Source organism: Elgaria multicarinata, chromosome 1 (genome assembly GCF_023053635.1).
Source record: "Elgaria multicarinata webbii isolate HBS135686 ecotype San Diego chromosome 1, rElgMul1.1.pri, whole genome shotgun sequence".
Classification (NCBI taxonomy): Eukaryota; Metazoa; Chordata; class Lepidosauria; order Squamata; family Anguidae; genus Elgaria; species Elgaria multicarinata.
In genome coordinates, this window is record NC_086171.1 from 219,799,020 (window position 1) to 219,820,358 (window position 21,339).

A 21,339-nucleotide genomic window follows, 5' to 3' on the forward strand; every position below is an offset into this window, starting at 1 on the left:
GGCGTTCAGCGCAACCCGGGCCTTGGCCGTGCTGGGCGGGGCTTCGGGTCACGTGGGCAGGCGGAGACCGAATTGGCGCCACTTTCTCGCTCTGTCAGGCGGGAAAAGAAGAAGGAGAGAAGATGGCAGCGGCGGGAAAGGCTGGCGGCAGAGATTACGCCGAGGAGCGCGGTGAGTGAGGCTGGCAGGCTTGGCTTGGCTTGGCTTGGCTTGGCTTGGCTTGGCAGGCAGGCTGGCTGGCTGGCTGGCTGCCGCCCCCGGCGTGGCCCCCGGCCCTCTGACGCGGCTCCGTCTCTCTTCTCCTGCAGCGAAGGCGGCGGCGTTCCTGGAGGGCTTCTACCGCCAGAGCGGGACGGCGACGCAGGCGAAGGAGTTCCCTTACCGGGAGCAGCTGGTGAGCCCCGCCCGGAGGCTGAGCGAGGGGCCCCTGAGCACGTGCAGAGTGCGCGCGCCCCCGGGCCCGAGGGGGGCATCGCGGGCCGGGGCTGCTCTGCCCCCCTCACGCCCGCCTCCCCCTCCCTTCCCCCTCCTCCCCCCGGCAGGCGTCGGTGGCCCAGCGGGAGCAGGTGGCCCTGTACGTGGACCTGGACGACGTGGCCGAAGAGGACCCGGAGCTGGTGGACGCCGTCTGCGAGAACACGAAGCGCTACGAGCGGATCTTCGCGGACGCCGCGTGGGAGCTGCTGCCCCAGTTCCGGCAGCGGGAGGTGAGGCGGGGGCGGGGGCTGCGGAGGCCTCGGCTCCCCTGCAGCGGAGGGAGGATCTCGATGGACGGGGCGGGGGCTGCAGGGGAACAGCCGCCCACCCACCCCCTCTTCTCCTCCTCCTCCTCCTCCTCCTCCTCCTCCTCCTCTTGCCCCCCCCATCCCCGCACCACGCAGGTGACCCACAAGGATGCCCTGGACGTCTACATCGAGCACCGCCTGCTGATGGAGGGCCGGGGCCGGGAGGCCGGCCAGACCCCCCACGACCCCCAGAACCAGTTCCCCCCGGAGCTCATGCGCCGATTGTGAGTGTTGTGCCTGCTGCTGATCATCGTGATATGGTGGTCCGGTCTCCTCCAACCTCCGGATGGGCCGGACTGCAACTCCCATCACCCCATTGGCAAAGCCAATGCGATGGTGGAGGCCAATACTTCTCTGCTGGCTCGTTGGGTTGGACTTAGTGCTTTTGCGCCCACCACGGCTTCCCAGTTGCCCAGAAGCATGCTGGGCCAGGGAAGCAGCGGGCACTCTTCCCCTGGCAGCAGAGGTAATCAGTGGTTACCCGAGTCTGCCTACGAAGCAGCCACTTAATTGTATAAATGTGTGTTTGGTCAATCTAGTTAAAGTAAAAAAAGGACCCTGTTTAGGATGTAATAGCAGCTAGCATGAATTTGTTTGATTATTGAGTTATCTAAAATGATTTCTAGGTGGCTTCTAAAGGTGAGACCCTCTCAGTTTAGCACACACAAAGTGGATGCAGTTTTTCAAATCCTTAAGAATATGTTTCAATAAAGTACATGAAAACTGAAATTGCTAATTGAAATCAAAATTTATCAATCAAAATCAATGGCACAGGCTTACGGGAAGGCCAGTGAATACAGGTGGTGGTTCTTCAGACCTCTCCTGAAGCCCTGCAAAGAAAGGGCCTGACGCATCCCTGGTGGAATCTGATTCCAGAGGCGCAGGGCCCTCTCCCTTGCACTCCCCCCCCCCCCTGTCCTCGGTGGCAGGCCAGTGAGAAGGGCCACTGTGGATGACCTTGGAACGCCGGTGGGTGCGCGGGCAGGCGGGCGGGCTGATGCAGAAGAAGGCGATACTTCAAGTAGCTCATGCCCAAACCATTTAAGGCTGTAGAGGGAGTTGTGTAGGTTTCTGTGCCTTCTAACGGGTTGTTGTTGGTTATATTTTAGCAGTGTGGTCCAAACATCTGCTTCAATGACTCAGTCATTGGCACCAGGGCCTAGCTGACAGGAACCTGCTTTGCATGCAGAAGATCCCATGTTTGATCCCTGGTTCTGATTAAAAAGGATCGGGCCACAGCCACAGCTGCTAGAGAGACCCCGAGGAGGTGCTGTGAGTCAGGGCAGCAGAGAACATTGTGCTGGGTGGACAAATAGCCTGACCTTGTATGAGGTAGTAAACTTCCTTGATAGTTCTGTATCCTGAGAGAAGTATTGGGTTAACTAGCTTCCACAGAGTTCAGAGACTTGTGAGATATTCATAGGATCGTAGTATTCTAGAGTTGAAAGGGGTCTTGGATATCATCTAGTCCATCGTCCCAGTTAAGGCACGAAACTTGAAACTACACCATTGCGTTTATCTCTCATTGGAGAGGGAGGGGGCCTTTGGGAGAGAGTTGGTGGGCTGGACCGGACCCCCACAATCCACATGTTGTTTGCAACAGTTTGGAACCAGGTTATGTGAGTGACCCCCTTTGCACATGCTGTGAGATGTGCATGGCTGTGTACGCCAGCTGCTGGGGAACGTGGACAGAGGGTGGCTGTTGCACTTGTGTCCTGCATGTGGGTCTCCCGCGGGTAGCTGGCTGGCCAGTGTGCGGACAGAATTGGGCTGGGCCAGTGTGGTGGTGCTTCCTATGGCCTTGTGTGATCAGCCCCAGAAGCCCCTGCTTTTATGCCCACCAGTGAGGTCAGTGCAGGGCCCCGGGGCAGCGAAGATGTACTTATTTCAAGTTGCTTTCTCTAATTGAGCTTCATGACCTTTATTGGTCTTCGTTAGTTGAAATGGTAGGTTTTTGATTTATGGCTTCGTTAATTTGAAATGATTTTATGCTGGGTGGCAGTGTTTATAGACCTAATTAATTTGTAGCGTTGTGTATTATGATTTTTGCTGCGTGTTTTGCTGTTTTGTGTAAATGCTATATGAAAACCTCCTTGTGAGAGTATTTCTCAGAAACGGTGGGTTAAACGAAGGAGCAGGCTCACTGGCAGGGCACCTGCCGGCCTCTTCCACTGGCGTCAGTCCATCTCCTCTTGACTCTTCCTTCACCTCCTCTGCTTGGCAGTGAGCTATACTTCAAGGCACCATCGAGCGCCAAGGCCCGGGTGATCCGGGAGGTGAAGGCGGAGGCCATTGGGAAGCTGGTGACCGTCCGAGGCATCGTCACCCGGGTTTCCGAAGTGAAACCCCGTATGGTGGTGGCCACCTACAGCTGTGACCAGTGCGGTGCAGAGACCTACCAGCCGGTGAGTAGCCAGACCTCCGAGGGTGGGGGGAGGGCGTGAGAGCGGCTTCCTCCCCTCGCCCATCTGAGCCCTCCTCCTCCTCTTCTTCCTCCTGTTGCCTCTGACTAGATACAGTCTCCTAGTTTCACACCTCTGCTGATGTGCCCAAGCCGGGAGTGCCAAACCAACCGGGCTGGTGGCCGCCTCTATCTACAGAGCCGAGGCTCCAAGTTCATCAAGTACCAGGAACTCAAGATACAGGAGCATGTGAGTTTTGCGTGGGGTGGGCTCTTGTGTTGTTCATGAAGAGCAGGGGCGTTTCCTCCTGCCTTGCCCATTTCCACAGTGGCAAATGGAAGCAGTTGTCTCAGGGAGCAACGTGGCACCAAGCCACAGTCTGGCTGCCTTCTGTGTGTGTGTTGGGGGTGGGGGTGGCACTGTGGCCCAGTGGCAGAGAAGCGTGCTTGTCAGCCTCCCAAAGGAAAAGGGTCTCCATTGGTCAGGCTGGGGAACGTGTCCCATTTAAAGCGCTTCAACATCACTGTTCAGTTCAAATTTCAAGGGCCATTTACGGTTTTAAAAACGTAATCAAGTGTATTGGATCGTATGCAACGGTTCAAAACCTGGGAAAAGGCGGCGGCACAAAGTCCTGCAAGCAGGGCACTGCCAGTTCCCCCATAGCCTCACTTCAGAGGCCCGGGGGTGCCCGGAGGAGGAGAGGTTCGCAAGAAGAGCTGTATGCTTGGGCAGGGTGATGTCGGGGGAGAGGTTCCCTCTCGGGTAACTTGGTCCCGAGAGTGTGGACCAAGTTACTCTGGAAGTAAGTGTCAGCACTTTGAACCGTTCTCAGAAATGTGGGCCTTTCTCCCAGGTCAGCCCCCTCAAGTCATGGATGTATCATGTTTTATTAAGTACAAAACTGGCAGCGAGTAACGCCTTTTTCAAGGTTTCAGGGCAAGCTGGTAGAAGGTTTCTCCCTCTCTCAAAATACTAGAACCCAATGGGGTCATCCCATGTAGCTGGTTGGTGGGAGATCCAGGACAAATAAGAGGAAGTACTTCTTCTCACAGCACACAGTTAAATTATGGATCTCACTACCAAAGGATGTACTGATGGCTTTAAAAGGAGGCTGGATAAATTCCTGGAGGCGAAGGCTATCCATGGCTACTAGCCCTGATGGTTGTATGCTATCTCCAGTATTCGAGGCAGTAAGCCTTTGTGCACCAGTTGCTGGGGAACATGGTTGGGAGGGTGCTGTTGCACCATGTCCTGCTTGTTCTTCCCTGGCCAATGGCTGGTGGGCCACTATGTGAACAGAGTGCTGGACTAGATGGACCCTTGGTCTGATCCAGCATAGAGATGTGAAGTCCCGGAAAAATTCGGATAAAAAGTTTTTTCCGAAGCCTTTTTTTGTTTTATTCTGAAAAATTGGAAAAATGAAGAAAAAATAGATTACCAGATGTTTTATTTTAGCATGATCATAGAATCATAGAATAGCAGAGTTGGAAGGGGCCTACAAGGCCATCGAGTCCAACCCCCTGCTCAATGCAGGAATCCACCCTAAATAAATAAAACGTTTAAGGCAAGGTGTTCCGATATTTACTTCTCCAAATAATTTCTAAAAACTGTACAGTATCAAATTATTACAATGTCTGTGCACCAAGGACAAGCAAGTGCTAGGTTGCAAACTCAAGACTACAAATCTCAAATGCAAGAGGAAGATGCATTTCTGCCTCTAGGGGGCAGCACTGACATTGACGCAGAGGCTGAGACTAATAGTGATAGCTAGAGGTCAGGAAATGAGTCTGATTAAATTTCATGCATATTCATTGAGTCTCGGTCCCTGCCTTTTTCTCAGTTCTTTTTATGGGAATGGGGGCTTTATGTTTTGACACTGGAGGACTAGTGGAGACATAAATAATTTTCTTTGTTACTAATGTTGGTGATTTCTTCTGTTGTTTTTTAAAATTGTTTTTTGCTTGCTCCTCATAAATTGGCAGAACCAAAGAGGTTCTTTACAGTTCAGGTGTCCCAAACAGTAAAGGAGCTTTGTAGCTCCATTTGTTACCCCAAAAAATTAAAAACGTTTAAAAAAGTAAATTAAATTTGTAATAATTGTTTGAATACACTGTACTTTTAATATACTAAATGTTATAATTTTATGCCAAACAAACTGGGACATAATTACATTTTATGTTCCTAAAGTAACAAAGGGACTTTCAATCTGTAAAAAGTGCTAATATTGCATTATTTCAATTTTTCTGAAAAGTTCCGTTTTCCCCTCAAAAAAACCAGGAAAAAAAGGTTTTTTTCCATGGCTTCAAAATTTCCAGAAATTTTACAACCAGCATCAGGGCTCTTATGTTCTAACAATTCAGGCTTCCTGCTGAATAGCTGCAGGAAGGGCCAGGAGGCGGACAGGACTTGAGTGTCAGATGCCCACCCTTGTTCAGCCTCCGTATCTGCCCAGCATGGAATCTCAGTCATGGTGGCACCCTCACCATCCTCCAGGGCATTGATCGCAGTTCCCAGGCACACAAGAAGGCCACCCAAAGATGTAAAGATAACTGCAGCCGTTAATAAGCTGCAGAATACAAGCACTGTTATCAGTAGTGCTGTAATAGCTGTTAAGAGCATAATACGAGCGGAAATCGCAACAGCCCTTGGCGGAAATGGCCTATAAGCCAGGAATAGGCCTATGCAGCTGCCACAGCCTGGCTCTCAGCCCATCACGGACTCCCCAGAACTCTGAAAAGAGAGCCCACTGGCAGCCGCCTTATGTCTTGGCTGCTGTCTAGCTTCCCATCTCTCACTTGGGGGAGGTGAATCCTTTAACTTCTCTTATGAGGGGAGTCCAAGCTCTTTCCCCGCTCTTCCTGCTTTCAGGGTGAAGTAGGGGTGCTTCCTTGCTCATGACCCCCAAAGGAGTCGTTGCTTTCATATGCCCTGGCTGGTAATGTTCCCAACAGTGACATCTCCTCCTCCAGAAGGGCCCACCTGGACCAGAAACCTGAGGCAGAGATCAAAGTCTTGGGGTGAGGGGTGGGCAGCCAGGTCTCCTCAGCCAGCCCTGCATGCAACAGTTCTCGGGGTGACTCTGCTGTACCGCTACCGGAAAGTCCCTCAGTCCTTGAGGAAAGGGCTGGGGGGGGGGGGGGGAGGGCTGCCACTCAGCATAGGCTATGCTGAGCTAGACAGGATGAACCCGGTACAAGGCGTCCCCCTGGGTTCCTACAGCTGTTTCTCTTACCCTTTCTCCACTTCCACTCTTGGTGGAAACTGGAAACAAAATTTTAAGATGAATTTAAGGTTGAAACTAGCTGCAGGCTGTGCAGCTCCATCCAGCTGCCCTCCGCTCCACACCCCACCAGCCCTACACTGGAAGCATCCCGGCAGGGCTTCAGCACGCGATGCGCCAAGTGAGAGGGCACTGCTCTCCCTCTGTGCAGACCACGGCCAAACTATTTAACTGAAGGAATGCTGCCAATTCATCCACCCAGGTGGGGTGGAAGTGTCTGAGCCTGAGGTCATGGGAGTGTGGTGTGGCTGTGCGGCTGTTTTCCCTCTGTAGGGACCGGTCTGGGCCCACCTGAAAGGGTGAGGGGGCCCTGCCTCCCTCGCCCCTGACATGGCTGCCTCCGCTGTTTGCAGAGTGACCAGGTGCCGGTGGGGAACTTGCCGCGCTCCGTCAGTGTCAGCGTGCAAGGGGAAAACACTCGGCTTGTGCAGCCAGGCGACCACGTCAGCGTTACTGGCGTGTTCCTTCCGGTGCGGCAGACGGGCTTTCGGCAGCTCCTACAGGTGGGCGATCCACTGCGGGGTGGTGGCCAGGGCCCAGGTGACGTTCTGGGGCTCTGAACTGAGCACGTGGCTTGCTGTGATTCAGGGCCTTCTCTCAGACACGTACCTGGAGGCCCATCACATTGTCTGCATGAGCAAAAGTGAGCAGGAAGAGCTGGGAGAAGGGGACCTCACGGAGGAGGAGCTGCGCCAGATTACAGGTGAGAGAGAAGACGGTCCTCTCTGCCCCTTCCCCCACCCTCACCTCAAAAAGCAAACCTGGAGTGTAGGACTGATAGGGTGGAAACGCTGGTGGCTTAGCCAACACTGTGTGTTTGGGGTTCAAAACACTTTTGGCAAATTCCTGCAAAGTATGAGACTTAGCAGCCAGGGGAAAATAGGGATGGGGACCTTTATTTGGATTAAAGAACCGCAGCTCGGAGTGGAAGTAGGCGGACAATTCACCCATCAGAGGGAGGGAGCAGCAGCGTTTTCCAAAGGCTGTGTACTGAGGCTGGTGCTGTTTCTAATTCTTGCTCTTTGCGCAGGGCAGCAGCGGAGTTTGCCAGTTGCACCAAATGAGGGTCAAACTGCACATGATGGTGCTAAACCTGTGTTTTCAACAGGAGGCTTAGCGCTGGGCTTACGTCCCCCTTTCCCGGTTCTGCTCCGGTCTTCCTTCCCTATTGACCAATCCTGGGTGCTGCTGTGGCTTTATTTGTATTTATACACACGCCCGCCTTCCTGGTTTCTTGCAGAGGAGGACTTCTATGACAAGCTGGCAGCCTCCATTGCACCCGAGATCTACGGCCACGAGGACGTGAAGAAGGCGCTGCTGCTGCTGCTCGTGGGCGGGGTGGACCAGAACCCACGGGGCATGAAGATCCGTGGTGAGGCTTGTGGCGGGGGGCAGCTTCTCTTCCCAGGCTGCATGCGTGCGTGCAGGAGGCGCCCTCTGCTTCGCTGCTCTCAGGGGAATCGTGCCCCTGCTCCACCCTCAGTCTTCCTTCATTTGCACTCCGCTCCAAGGTCCTTCTTCCCAAAGCAGCCGAGGGTGGGGAGGGAGGGAGGGAGGGAGGGAGGGGCCCTGCTTTCTGCCTTCAGAGCTGGCCCTGAATAACAGCCCACCCCCGCTTTCCACCAGGGAACATCAACATCTGCCTCATGGGAGACCCTGGCGTGGCCAAATCGCAGTTGCTGTCGTACATCACCCGCCTGGCGCCACGCAGTGAGTATCATGTAACGGGGGGCAGTGGCAGCGGCCCCTCCCTGGGCGTCGCTTGTCTGCCAGGTGGCCACTCTGGGTAGCGAGAGGAGCTGCTTGGCTTCTACCCAGCGGATGGGCCACTGTTTGGGATGGGGGGGCGGGCTCTGCCCAAGCTTCAGAAGATCCCACAGCGGAAAGGCCTGCTGGACTCAAAAGAGTGCGTGTCCATCCAGCGTCCTGCCTCTCACAGCAACCGGCCAGGTGCATTTTGGGCAGCTCACCCTCAGGGCCCCGAGGGCAAATGGCTCTCTTAAGGATCTGGTGTTCAGAAGCAAACCCCCCCCACACACACACACACCTTCTTGCCATTTGTGTGGCCCTGGGCCCCTACCTGTGCAGTCAGCCCCTGAGGCGGTGGGTGGGAGGGAGGGAGGGAGGGAGGGAAGAGGCTTCCTGTTCATCCCCCTGTCCCATCTCTGCAGGCCAGTACACAACAGGGCGGGGGTCTTCTGGTGTGGGGCTGACGGCTGCTGTGTTGCGCGACCCGCTGACGGGGGAGCTGGCCTTGGAGGGCGGGGCGCTGGTGCTGGCCGACCAGGGCGTCTGCTGCATCGACGAGTTCGACAAGATGCTGGAGTCCGACCGCACGGCCATCCATGAGGTGATGGAGCAGCAGACGCTCTCCATTGCCAAGGCCGGCATCCTCACCACACTGAATGCCCGCTGTGCCATCCTGGCAGCCGCTAACCCTGCCTACGGGCGCTACAACCCCAAGCGCAGCTTGGAGCACAACATCCAGCTCCCGGCTGCCCTGCTCTCCCGCTTCGACTTGCTCTGGCTGATCCAGGACCGGCCGGACCGTGACAATGACCTCCGGTGAGTGAGAGGGGGGGCCAGGTGCTGGGGGCGGCCGGGCGAGCCCTCCCTCTCCCCCCTTGGGTGGGGGCAGGAGCCTGGAGGCCCCCTCCTCGTCCTTCTCTGCCGCCGCTGCCGCTGCTGCCGCCGCTGTGGCTGACCTGTTGTGTGTTTCCCGCAGTCTCGCCCAGCACATCACCTATGTGCACCAGCACAGCCGGCAGCCGCCCTGCCAGTTCCAGCAGCTTGACATGGGCCTCATGAGGTGAGTGGGCCTGGGTGTGTGTGTGTGGGGGGGGGCACCGGGGCTCTTGTCGGCAGTTTAGAGTGGGGAGGGGCTGCTCGAGCCAGAAGCCCCCTCCCCGTGTGGCAGGCCGGGAGGCTTCCTGCCTCGGCGTTCCCAGCCCAGGCCCGTCTCTCCTGGCCTCCCTGCAGACGCTACGTAGCCCTGTGCAAGCGGAAGCAGCCAGCAGTGCCGGAATCGCTGGCAGATTACATCACGGCGGCCTATGTGGAGATGCGGAAGGAGGCCTGGGCCAACAGAGACACCACCTACACCTCGGCCCGCACCTTGCTGGGGATCCTGCGCCTGGCCACTGCGCTGGTGAGCAAAGGAGCGGCGATGGGGGGGGAGAGAGTAGGCCAAGGGTGCCGGTTGTCCTGAGGCCTCTGGACCTCTCGAAGTTCCACTGGGAGGGGGCTGACCAGCGGCGGGGAGGGCTGTGCGATACCCAGACCATGTCCCCTGCATCTGAGGAAGAGAGCTCTGGGCCACAGGCACTTATGCCTGGGGTCTCCCAGGTGGGGCCCCTCCCGATTTGTATACTGTATTTTAGAGGGCTTTATTCAGCAACGCATTTGCTTTAGGTTGGCATGCTGCAAAGCTAAGCGCTGGCCTCTAGGGCGATTTTCATTTCCAAGGATGCGTCTGGACCCCAAAGACATTCTTAGGCAATCAAAATGGTGGGTGGCTGCAGCCCAGCGTTTCATGTTGAAGCAGGCCCAGCGGCCTGTGATTTCCAGAGTCTTCTTTTTTGAAGATGGAGACATTTGCTGTTCTCCAGTAGCGACGGGGCGAAAATCTGCCTGGGCCAATGCCCTGCGCCCGCCCCTCCCAGGCCCCAGGTAGATGTTCACTCCATGGCTCCAGGACAAAGGGGTCGCAGGTCAAGGCAGAACTCACTTCCGCACTGACCTGTGCGTGCCCATTGTCCTCTTTTTCTCTCACTACTTTAATGGTGGCCTCCCACCCCCATTTGTGCATTTTCTGGAGGCCCCGGGGGTGCGCATTGCCAAGCGCTCACCTGGGCCAACTGCTCGAACAGGGCCAGCTGGGCGGTGCCCCGTGAGTTCTTCAGTCACTATTTTCCAGTCTTCATTACATGGGCATTTTATATAGTCACTGCACCCCCAAACTCCCTGCTGCTTTCCCCATATCAACTAACTCTTCCCTATTGGTCAGAATCAAGCCAAGGAACCAGTGTGGTGGCTAAAATGTTGGACTGGGAGTTGGGAGTTGGGAGATCCGCGTTCTACTCCCCACTCGGCCATGGAAACTCACTGGGTGACTTTGGGCCAGTCAGACTCAGCCCAACCTCCCTCATAGGATGGTTGTTGTGAGGATAAAAATGGGGAGAAGGATTATGTATGTTGCTTTGAGTTCCTTAGAGCAAAAAACCCGGGGTATAAATTGAATAAATAAACAAGTACGGATGCTCCACTCATTCTTCCAACCATCCTCTGAAAAAGAATCATAGAATCATAGAATAGCAGAGTTGGAAGGGGCCTACAAGGCCATTGAGTCCAACCCCCTGCTCAATGCAGGAATCCACCCTAAAGCATCCCTGACGGATGGCTGTCCAGCTGCCTCTGGAAGGTCTCTAGTGTGGGAGAGCCCATAACCTCCCTAGGTAACTGATTCCATTGTCGTACTGCTCTAACAGTCAGGAAGTTTTTCCTGATGTCCAGCTGGAATCTGGCTTCCTTTAACTTGAGCCCGTTATTCCGTGTCCTGCACTCTGGGAGGATCGAGAAGAGATCCTGGCCCTCCTCTGTGTGACCTTTTAAGTATTTGAAGAGTGCTGTCATGTCTCCCCTCAATCTTCTCTTCTCCAGGCTAAACATGCCCAGTTCTTTCAGTCTCTCTTCATAGGGCTTTGTTTCCGGACCCCTAATCATCCTGGTTGCCCTCCTCTGAACACGCAAGGCAAGTCAGGGATTTCCTGGGCGGAGCACACTTGGCAGAGTTTGTCCCCCAACAGATTTAAAGCTCCCCATTATGACTACTTCATGCTTCTCTGACATTTCTGCAGTTTGCTTTTGGAAAGCATCACCCACATCATCTTCTTTGTTGGGTGTCAGTAGTAGACTCCAACCGCAATATTGTTTTTATTCCCAGATGCTTTCAATTGAGCCGCCATGTTCATTCTCCTGAATTTCTGTATAGGTGTGTCATTTCTAACATATAGTGCTTCTTCCCTCTTTTTAAAGAACTTATGTCTTCTGATTGTTATATTCTACTTTTAGGAATCCCACCAAGTCTAAGTTATGCTTATTTATTTTCTTCAATCAAGAGTTCAAGCTCATTTTGTTTGTTTCCCACATTCTGAGCATTTATATAAAGGCACCAAAACCCACGAATATTACGCTCCAATGACACACACCCTGCATTTTTATTAAGAGCTTTAACAGGCCCCACTGCACCTGCTCTCCCAGTTCCTGCTACAGTGCAGGTGCCCTTCTCTGCAGCCCCCTGCCTCTGGGTTTCCGTCTCCATCTGCCACAGGATGCACTTTGAAGCCCTCCTAGTCAGATTTGCCATTCTTTGGCAAACCCATCCTTAGAATCCTAGAATAGTAGAGTTGGAAGGGGCCTATAAGGCCATTGAGTCCAACCCCCTGCTCAATGCAGGAATCCACCTTAAAGCATTTCTGACAGATGGTTGTCAAGCTGCCTCTTGAATTCCTCTAGAGTGGGAGAGCCCACAACTTCCCTAGGTAACTGGTTCTCTAACAGTCAGGAAGTTTTTCCTGATGCCTAGCTGGAATCTGACTTCCTGTAACTTGAGCCTCTTACTCCGTGTCCTGCACTCTAGGAGGATCGAGAAGAGATCCTGGCCCTCCTCTGTGTGACAACCTTTCAAGTATTTGAAGAGTGCTATCATGTCTCCCCTCAATCTTCTCTTCTCCAGGCTAAATATGCCCAGTTCTTTCAGTCTCTCTTCATAGGGCTTTGTTTCCAGACCCCTGATCATCCTGGTTGCCCTCCTCTGAACACGCTCCAGCTTGTCTGTGTCCTTCCCAGAACTGGACCCACAGCATTCCCACAGTCCACAAGGGAGGTTACCTGATCAAAAAATGAGATCAAATTAGTTTGACAGGATTTGTTCCTGACAAATCCGTGTTGGCTTCTAGTAATGACTGCATTGTTTTCAAGGTGCTTACAGATTGACTTCTTGATAATCTGCTCCAGAATTTTCCCAGGGATGGATGTCAGACTGACTGGTCTGTAGTTCCCAGTTTTGGAGATTTGAACTCATTATAAATTTCAAACTGCAATCCTGCCCCCTCAACTTGGGCTTCACTTTTTCCAGGAGGGTCATAGACCTGCTTTTGGGAAAAGACTGAGCCAAAGTAGGAATTGAGCACTTCAGCCTTTTTTTCTTTGTCATCTGTTATCAATTTGCCATCCTCATTAAGCAGTTGAACCACCACTTCTTTCCTCTTTTACTACTCATGTATCTGAAGAAAGCCTTTTTATTGCTTTTAGCGTCCCTCGCTAATCTCAGCTCATTCTTAGCTTTAGCCTTCCTGACGCCATTTCAGCACTTCTGTGCCTCCTGTCTGTACTCTTTTTTTGTAGCCTGGCCTTCCTTCCACTTCCTATAGGTATCCCTTTTTTGTTTTCACGTCGTCTCTAAACTTTTTGTGGAGCCACATTGGTTTCTTCTGTTGTCTTCTAGCTTTTTTCCTTGTTGGAATTGTTTGTAATTGTGCCTTTAAATTTCCTTTTTAAACTACTCCCACCCATCTTGCACTCCATTTCTCATTAGGCTCACTTGCCACGGGACCTTACTTAACATAGTTCTGAGTTTATTAAAATCATAGTACTAGCTACAGGAAGGGGAGGTCGAGTTCTACCATTCTGATCCTTGGCCGGAAAGAGCCTATTGGTGTGGCAGGATTACAGAGGGCATTTATCTTGGAAAACTGCACCACCGAAGGACTGGCTTGTGGTGGAAAAGGACCACGAGGTGAATAGGGCGATGTCATGTTCCCTCCCTCCAGGCACGGCTCAGGCGTGTGGACATGGTTGACAAGGAAGATGTGAATGAAGCTATGCGCCTTATGGAGATGTCTAAAGACTCACTTTTGGCAGACAAGGGACAACCAAGCAGGTGAGATGCTTCCTAGTCTCCCTCGTTGTGTAGGGAAGCAGACATCTGGGAGAAGACACTGGATTGATCCTTTCCTCTCTTCCCTGCCCCCAGGACGCAGCGTCCCTCGGAGCTGATCTTTGCAGCAATCCGGGAACTGGTTCCTGCTGGGGGCACTCGCTCGGTGCACCTGGCTGAGGCGGAGCAGCGCTGTGTTTCAAAGGGCTTTACTCCCACCCAGTTCCAGGCTGCTCTCAGTGAATATGAGGAGCTCAACGTCTGGCAGGTGAACCAGAAGAAGACCCGTCTTACTTTCGTCTGAACCATTCTGGCCTGCAGGGGGCAACTCAAGCCCGTTCTGAAGTGAGCTGGTGGCAGCTGTTCCCCGAGGGGCTGCCATAGACTGCTTCCTGCTAGTGTCCCTTTTTACAATTGATCTGTTCTCCCCTAATAAAAGTTGCTTCCATCTTTTGGAGTTGATGCCACCTCTTCCAAGGTAGTCTGGGGAAGATTGCCGCCGTCAGTCTTAGAACTACCCGTTCCAGGTAGCAGTGCCCTTTTAGTGAGAAAACAAAATGGGGGCAGGGAGTGGAACGTATGGTTCTCCCTCTGGCCAACGCTATGGGATCCTGTGCAGTGCACAGAGCTACTGGCCTTTGGTGTTTGCAGGAGGGTAGGCCTTTCTTTACTGTCCAACAACTCCCCGAGAGACTTCAGTTGGACTCGATGGCCTTATAGGCCCCTTCCAACTCTACTATTCTATGGTTCACTCCTCCCCCTATCTTGCCAGAAATGAAACAAACCAATCTCTGGGCCTTTTGATATAGCTTGGCCCTGCCTCACAACCTAGACATGAAAATTCTGGCAAAGAGAAGTGGAGCTTCTTTGAACTTAGGTTGGGTTCAAAGCTGCTTGCCTCTTCCCAGGAACAGAATGCTGAACTGCACCGTAGTCACTCAGTTTTGGCTGCAGATGTATGTTCACAGTTCTAATCTGTCAGGTATGCTTTAAGGTGGATTCTTGCATTGAGTGGGGCGTTGGACTTGATGGCCTTATAGGCCCCTGCAACTCTACTATTCTATGATTCTATGGTGCAAAAAATTGCAACTTCAACTACAACCTGGAATCAGCTGCAGTGCTGTCCTACTTGTCCCACAGGCAGCTGGTTGGCCACTGTGTGGAAGAAGGCTGAACGGACCTTTGTTCTGATCCAGCACGGATCTTATGTTCTCAGGTAGAAGACTAAAGCTAGGAGAAGGCTGAGACATGAAAGGCTGCCCAGTTCTTTCAAAGTCCTATGAGGAGAGACGAAGAACTGGGGATACTTAGCCTAGAGAAGATTGAGGGGAGACATGAGAGCACTCTTGAAATACTTGAAAGATTGTCACACAGAGGAGGGCCAGAATCTCTTCTCAATCCAAAATAATGGGCTCAAGTTACAGGAAACCAGATTCTGGCTGGGCATCAGGGAAAACTTCCTGACTATTAGAGCAGTATAACGATAGAAACAGTTACCTAGGGAGGCTTTCAAGAGGCAGCTGGACAACCACCTGTCAGGTATGCTTTAAGGTGGATTCCAGCATTGAGCAGGGGGTTGGACTCCATGGCCTTGGAGGCCCCTTCCCACTCTAGGATTCTATGATACTGCATAGGAGAGCTCTGCTAACAGAACATAGATGCTGCATGTTAATACCAGCTCTTTGAATTGGGCCCTAGAAATGGACTGGCGGCCAGTGTAGATGGAAAAGTACTGGCATAATCGGATCCCATTGGCCAGTCCGTTAACAGTCTTGCTGCCCTCTTTTGGACCAGCTGAAGTTTCTGGACCATGTTCAAGGCATGGTGCAAATGGGAGTTTAGTAGAGCATAGATAACTAGCTAGGCTATTTCAGTTAAAGACATAGCATATCAGTCAAAGCTGTTAAAAGGTGCTCCGTGCCACCGAGTTTACCTGTGCCTCAAGTGACAGTTCTGGGTCCTAGAGCACCTGCAAACTACAAACCTGATCCTTTAGGGGGAGCGCAACTCCCTCCAGAACAGGTTGAACAGCACTTAGGCAGGCAAACCACCCACTAACAGTAACTCTGTCTCTGGATCGACTCAGTTTATCCAGTCCATTGCCATGCCCAGGTCCTGATTCAGAACAACCACTGTCTCACATGGATTTTATGAAAAGGAGATAGAGCTGGGTGCCAGCTACATATTGGTGTCACCTCAGCCCAACACCTCTGGATACCTGCACCACTTTGCACTTACCTGCGTTGAACGTCACATGCCACTACGCCAATTCCTCCTTGGTGCTCTTTGCAGTTCACTTGGCTTTACACCATTCTGAATAACCTGGTATATCTATATAACGGGTTACCTCATTACCAGTTGCTCCCAAGGTCAGAACTAGAGCTGATTTCAACATAACCACCGGAGAAATTGCCTAAGCTGTTCACCAGCAGAGCACGCTCTGCCTCGGTAGGAGGTGGGTCTTCCTTCGCTGGAGGCGTTTCAAGAGACTGCATGGCCACCTGACAGGGATGCTGCAGCTACACCCTGCAGTGCACAGCGGCACCGAGCAGGGAGTTGGGCTAGATAATCTCCAGGGTCCCTTCTGACTATGATTCTACAGTTGCTCATAACCATCATTTATGAACAAATGAAATAATGCCAGGCCTACCACCAACCCGTGAAAGACTTATAAAGACGAATTAAAATGAAATTGCCAATATTCTTATGCAGTCTGCATTGTAAAGACTTCTGGTCCGCTTCCTGTTCTGTAATCCATAAGAGGACCCATCCTTGTATCCTCTGACAGATAACTTAGGAGCCTCAACAGAGGAACATGAATGGAAGCCCTCTGAGACCTTGTTCCCCACACAGAAGGGGGCAAACAGGCTGATCCCTTCCCTTTGGCCTTACCATTGCCAGGTCTGGGAGGATGAGGGCAGTATGCCTACACAGGCCCACCTGGTTTGAAGGAGGAAAAAGAGGGTTTAACGCACACACACACCACAACTTTCTGCAAGGGCAGATGGTAGAGACCCTTTCTATCTGGTTTATCTATTTGCGCTTCCAGAGTCTCAACACTTAATTCATGGAGCTCATTTATATAGAGAGACAATGTTTTTTTTTCTGCTTAAAGCTTCTTCAGGCCATGCTGGAGCCGAGATTACAAGGGCTTTCAGTAGGATGGAGTAAGGCGATCCACTCCCCATCACCACAGAGACAACACACATGTACAGCATCAGGCAGCACAACCACTTTATTAGGATGTGCTGGAACACCTCAAAAGAAGAGTCCCCGCATCCGTCGGCCAATGCCCTGGCGGTCATAGAGAATGTTAAATTTGTTCACAAACTGGTTCATGGTGTTGCAGGTCTTGGTGATGGTGCCCAGGTAGGTCATGAGGCCAACGTCATTGCATTGCTAGGAGGGAGACACAAGGAAGCATGAGCACGGGAGGCAGGCCACGGAAAGCACCCAACAGAAAAGGCAGTCTCCCTGGCACCTGCAAACGACACAGTGGGGGGGGGAACCTACCTGTCCCTCACAACTTCACTTAGGGTGCCCTTCTCAAAAGTGTGTCCTCATCACAAGTACAGATCAGCTTTATCAGGGATGCTCATGAAGCAATATCTTTATGTAAATCTTTTATTAACTCACATTTTTAAACTACTATCTATTTTAAGTGTTTTATTAAGTGAACTGTCTGGTGAGAATTTATCCTAAATGGCAGCACGCAAATATATACAAATAAGCAGTTTTCATTGTTGGAGCAAAACTATTTCCCCACATCTTTTCATTTTTAAATGTTTGACTTCTTGAATAAAATGCTTTCCTAACACTGTGAAGTTTTTAGAACAATTAAAAACAAAAACAAAAACCACCTCCCACAACCCCCCCCCCCCGCCCCAGGGGGAACACTTCAGCCAGAAGCAGCTAACAGCAAGGCTTCTGTTCTGATCCTGCACAGCTTCCTCCTCATGTTGACCAATGAGCGCATCCCTTATCGCTGCTTTACATGCTCTTCCCTCTCTTCTGCACTCAGCAAGGTGCAGGCAAGTGCCCCTCCCCTCCCCGGGACTCACGTCATAGAAATCTGTCTTGAACTTGTCAGTGCTCAGCACAGGTAGACAATGGCAGAGGGCATAGGCCTCACGCAAGATCTCATGGTTGAAGGGCACCTCGCCTGCATGGAGAGGGAGGGAGGGAGTCAGGTAAGAAATAAGGCCTGCGCTGCTTTCCTGCCCTCTGCACGGGAAAGAGGAAGCACAGATCAAGGCCCACCTGCTGCTTCACCCCAGCTCACTCTCACCTGCTTCTGAGGCTTTAACGTACTCCAAAATGAGTTTGACACGGCTGTGAAGCATCTTTATGGCGCTGTGCTGGGCAATGAGGTGCTCAGCCACTACAGGGACATGCAAGGGAGAAAGTCAAGGGATATGCTTCCAGCGGATGCTTGGAAGTCTGCAGACCACCCAATCAGCTGTAGGCCCATCGTGCCTGAGGAATAGCAAAGACCACCACCACCACCTGGATGAGAATCGCCTCCCGCAATTCAGAACTTCCATGCAGTCAACATGAGGCCATCTGCTCCAGCTCCCCTCCCTTTGAAGCCTTCATGCCAACCACACGCACACTTGTCCTCAGTCACCTGTGGAGTTCTCGCCACTGCCTGTTGCCGTCATCCGTGCCACATGGTCAACCCCAATGCGCTCAGCCTCCTCTGTGGCTAGTGTGTACGTCAGCTCAGCAAACAACATTGTGGCCTTGATGGAAAGGAGATGGCGGAAGAGATGAGCACATGACACAAGAGGTAGAACAGGAGCCTCCGCCCCCATTGTCAGAGTCACTAATATGGGCCAGGCCAAGGGGCAGATCTCCCCTGCTGGAAAGGATGTCCCTTCTACCCACAGGCTTGTCAATCACCATGCATGGCAGGAGCTCAAGGAAGAGGCAGTACAAAGTATTCTAAGCTATCCCAAGAGCTGCCAGCAACTTTGGAAGAGGGGAGGGAGAAGAGAACAGGCAGGTGGAGGAGGCATGGTGGGACTAACCTCTCCGTTGATGATATCAATCACCGACTCAAAGACACTGACAGGCAGCTGAGGGGGGAAGAAAGAAAGAGAGCGCACACAACAGCTCATTCAGATGTCCTATGCTTGGTACAAAGGTGCAGCTGTCTGAGGCATCCATTGTGCTAGGGAAGAAGAGAAGCAGGTACTCACGTCAGTGTGCTTGGTCATGGGGTTTAGCTTGAGGAAGAGCGGGCTCTCGATGATCTCACACACCTGAGGAGGAAGGGATGGGGAAGGGCCATCAGCAGCTGCAAAGGTCCTTGCCCCTCCCCCTAGTAGAGCATGAATGACGCCATCAGACCCACACCAGAGGCCTTTGCCCATCCTCACCATGGCTGAAGGGAAGCTTCTGCAGGCCCCTCAAAGACTGAGGAATGGGGGCTCACCTGTTTGTGGACATGGATGTCAGACTGGTCTGGGGGGCCACCGGTCGTGTACCAGCCCAGGAACTCCAAATCCTTAAAGACTTGCTTAACTGTGGGAAAGAGGAAGGAAACGCAGAAGACCCAGCTAGCCTTCTTGGCCTGCGTGCTCCCTTCAGATCCTTACGCTAGCCCTCTTCCTCCCTGCCCACAACGCCCTACTTACACTGTTCCTCCTTGGTGTAGTAATACTCTTTGTCAATCACCACATTCTCTTCCACAGTGTGTGATAGCAATTCAAAGGAGTTCATCACCTCAATGTTGCGGCCCTCCTGGCGACCGATCAGGGCCCCGATTACTGCGGAGCAGTGCGTGGGGGTGGGGGTGGGGAGAGAGAGGGCTTTAGGGTCTCATATGTCAAAGTGCTCTAGAGGAAGAGGAACACGCCCCCCCCCACCTTAGAACATAGCAATTCGGGCCCGACTGGGGGTGGGGCGAATCCCCCTCCGGCCCTATCACCACCCACCTGAGAGCCTTTTCCAACGAGCCTCGAGCGGGAGGGGAGGGGAGGGGAGGGGAGGGGGACTCCTGCGCAGCTCTGCTCCTTGGCCCGCTCGTGCGCCAGGCCGCCGCAACAGGCAGGAGTCCAACAGGTGCAGGGGCAACGCGGCTGAAGGCGCAGCGTGTCGACCCCCCTCGCCCTCGCCCTTCCTGGGGGCGGCAGAGTCACGCGCGTCTCCCCCCCTCCCGCCCTCCCTCTCACCCACCTTGGACCGGGCGCCCCTCCTGCGAGCGCATCCGGACCCAGTGGTCGCTGATGTTGAGGATGACGAGCGGGTGCAGCGCCACCGACACGCTCCCCGTCACGCCCGACGCCATCACCGCCGGCGCGGCTGCCGAGAAGGGAGAGAGGGAGCCGGGTCAGGCCGCCGCCGCCCCCGCCGCTTTGCCCGGGAGCCCCCCGCAGCAGCGCCCACCCGCCCCCCGCCTTACCCGCCGCGTCCACCTCCATGCCGGCCCCGTTGCTGCTGCTCCCCGCTGCGGCCGGGCAGGAACCGACGCCGGGGGCAGCGCCAGTAGCAGCAGCAGCAGCAGCAGCCATCTTGGCTGCGTATGTCCCGCTGCAGCCCCCGTAGAACCGCCTGGGACGAAATGCGCATGCGTCCCTTGCCCAAAGAGATAGGATTATTAGAGTGACAATACGATTGACTGGAGACGGAAGTTCCTGGTTACTCTTAACGCTACCCCCCCCCCCCCAACCTTTCCCCGCGCGGATGGAACAAGAGTTCTCCAAGGAAGTCTGAGCAGAGGCGCGGGGGGCGGGGCGGGGGTCCCGGGCCTCGCTGTGATTGGCAGCAGCGTCTGCCCCGGCCCGCCCATTTTCCAGCTGCACAAATGCCCTGTCAGAAGTGCCCCCTCGCCCCCGCCCAAGCCAAGCACGTGATTGCTCTTCACGACTGGACAGATTATTATCACCAACACTAGTAGCACCGTAAACTTAGAGACAGATTGACAGGGCCGGACGGACACCCAAGAAGAAGGACAGACCAAGAGAAGCACACCACTGGGGGTCACCTGCGGCCCCCAACTGAAGCCACTGCAACGGATCGTCAGTGAACTCCAACCCGTCAGCATCACAGACGCTTCCTTCTCACAAGCGGATGCTAACCAGCAACAGGACACAGGACAGAGACACAAGCAGAGGGACCAGACCATGCAATAGACCCAAGTGCCATCTCTGCCCCCACATCTGTCACAGGACCCAACAACATCAGTCACGCCATTAAGGGCTCTTTCACCTGCATCCTCCAATGTAGTATATGCCGTCATTTGCCAGTAATGCCCCTCTGCAGTTTACACAGATCAACCTCTGCACAAGAAGAGTAAATAGACACAATTCAGACACAAGAAAAAGCAGAACTCAGAAACCTGTGGGTGAACACTTCAACCTTCCAAGGCACACCATTGCTGAGTTGAAAACCACTGCATTACAACAAGTGCACCACAGAGGAAGAATCCAACAAGAAATGGATGAACTGGAAATTATCAAGAAACTGGACACTATACAACGTGGTTTGAACAAAGATGACAGCTTTCTATCCCAATGCATGATTTAACAACTTCTATTTGAACACTGTAACTGCTTAACTCCCAAACCTCACCTCAGGGGAACCCTTCCAAGTGAACACTACAATCCTGTGGAATTTCCAGGGAGTGAAGAGGTTAGTCTGTTTACAAGCAAGCACAGCAGTTAAGGGAAGCCACTTAGTTTGTTTGCAAGAGATAAGCTTCTCTCAAGACCAATGACATGAGAACTTTTGTAAATTGCCCAGAGAGCTTTGGCTATGGGGCGTTATATAAATGTAATAAATAAATAAATAAATGAGAATGGCTTTTGAGTCAGTTCCTGAGCAGACAGGAAGAGGGAGACAGAAAAAGGTTGATAAGTCTCCGTTTTCTATGACCTCCTACAGCAAAGAGGCAATTTAAGATTGGTTTGGTTGAATTCTCTGATCTCCTAG

General features: G+C 53.0%; 2 protein-coding genes across 2 annotated transcripts; one reads left to right on the top strand and one right to left on the bottom strand.

Moving 5' to 3' along the window:
- Window positions 1-84: 84 nt before the first annotated feature.
- On the top strand, window positions 85-13,861 carry MCM7 (minichromosome maintenance complex component 7). Its single transcript, XM_063147521.1, has 15 exons — window positions 85-171; window positions 309-394; window positions 543-707; window positions 882-1,009; window positions 3,010-3,190; window positions 3,299-3,436; window positions 6,821-6,970; window positions 7,056-7,170; window positions 7,708-7,839; window positions 8,094-8,177; window positions 8,639-9,032; window positions 9,193-9,276; window positions 9,447-9,615; window positions 13,298-13,407; window positions 13,501-13,861. Exons 1-15 carry the CDS (start codon window positions 123-125, stop codon window positions 13,706-13,708), a joined length of 2,193 nt encoding a protein of 730 aa, XP_063003591.1. The 5' UTR covers window positions 85-122; the 3' UTR covers window positions 13,709-13,861.
- Window positions 13,862-16,621: 2,760 nt separating this feature from the next.
- On the bottom strand, window positions 16,622-19,934 carry COPS6 (COP9 signalosome subunit 6). The gene is made up of 10 exons (XM_063147514.1): window positions 19,811-19,934; window positions 19,585-19,710; window positions 19,044-19,175; window positions 18,842-18,930; window positions 18,606-18,668; window positions 18,435-18,482; window positions 18,032-18,146; window positions 17,693-17,785; window positions 17,466-17,566; window positions 16,622-16,803 (listed from the first exon to the last, which is right to left on the bottom strand). Exons 1-10 carry the CDS (start codon window positions 19,917-19,919, stop codon window positions 16,663-16,665), a joined length of 1,017 nt encoding a protein of 338 aa, XP_063003584.1. The 5' UTR covers window positions 19,920-19,934; the 3' UTR covers window positions 16,622-16,662.
- Between the last annotated feature and the right edge of the window lie 1,405 nt (window positions 19,935-21,339).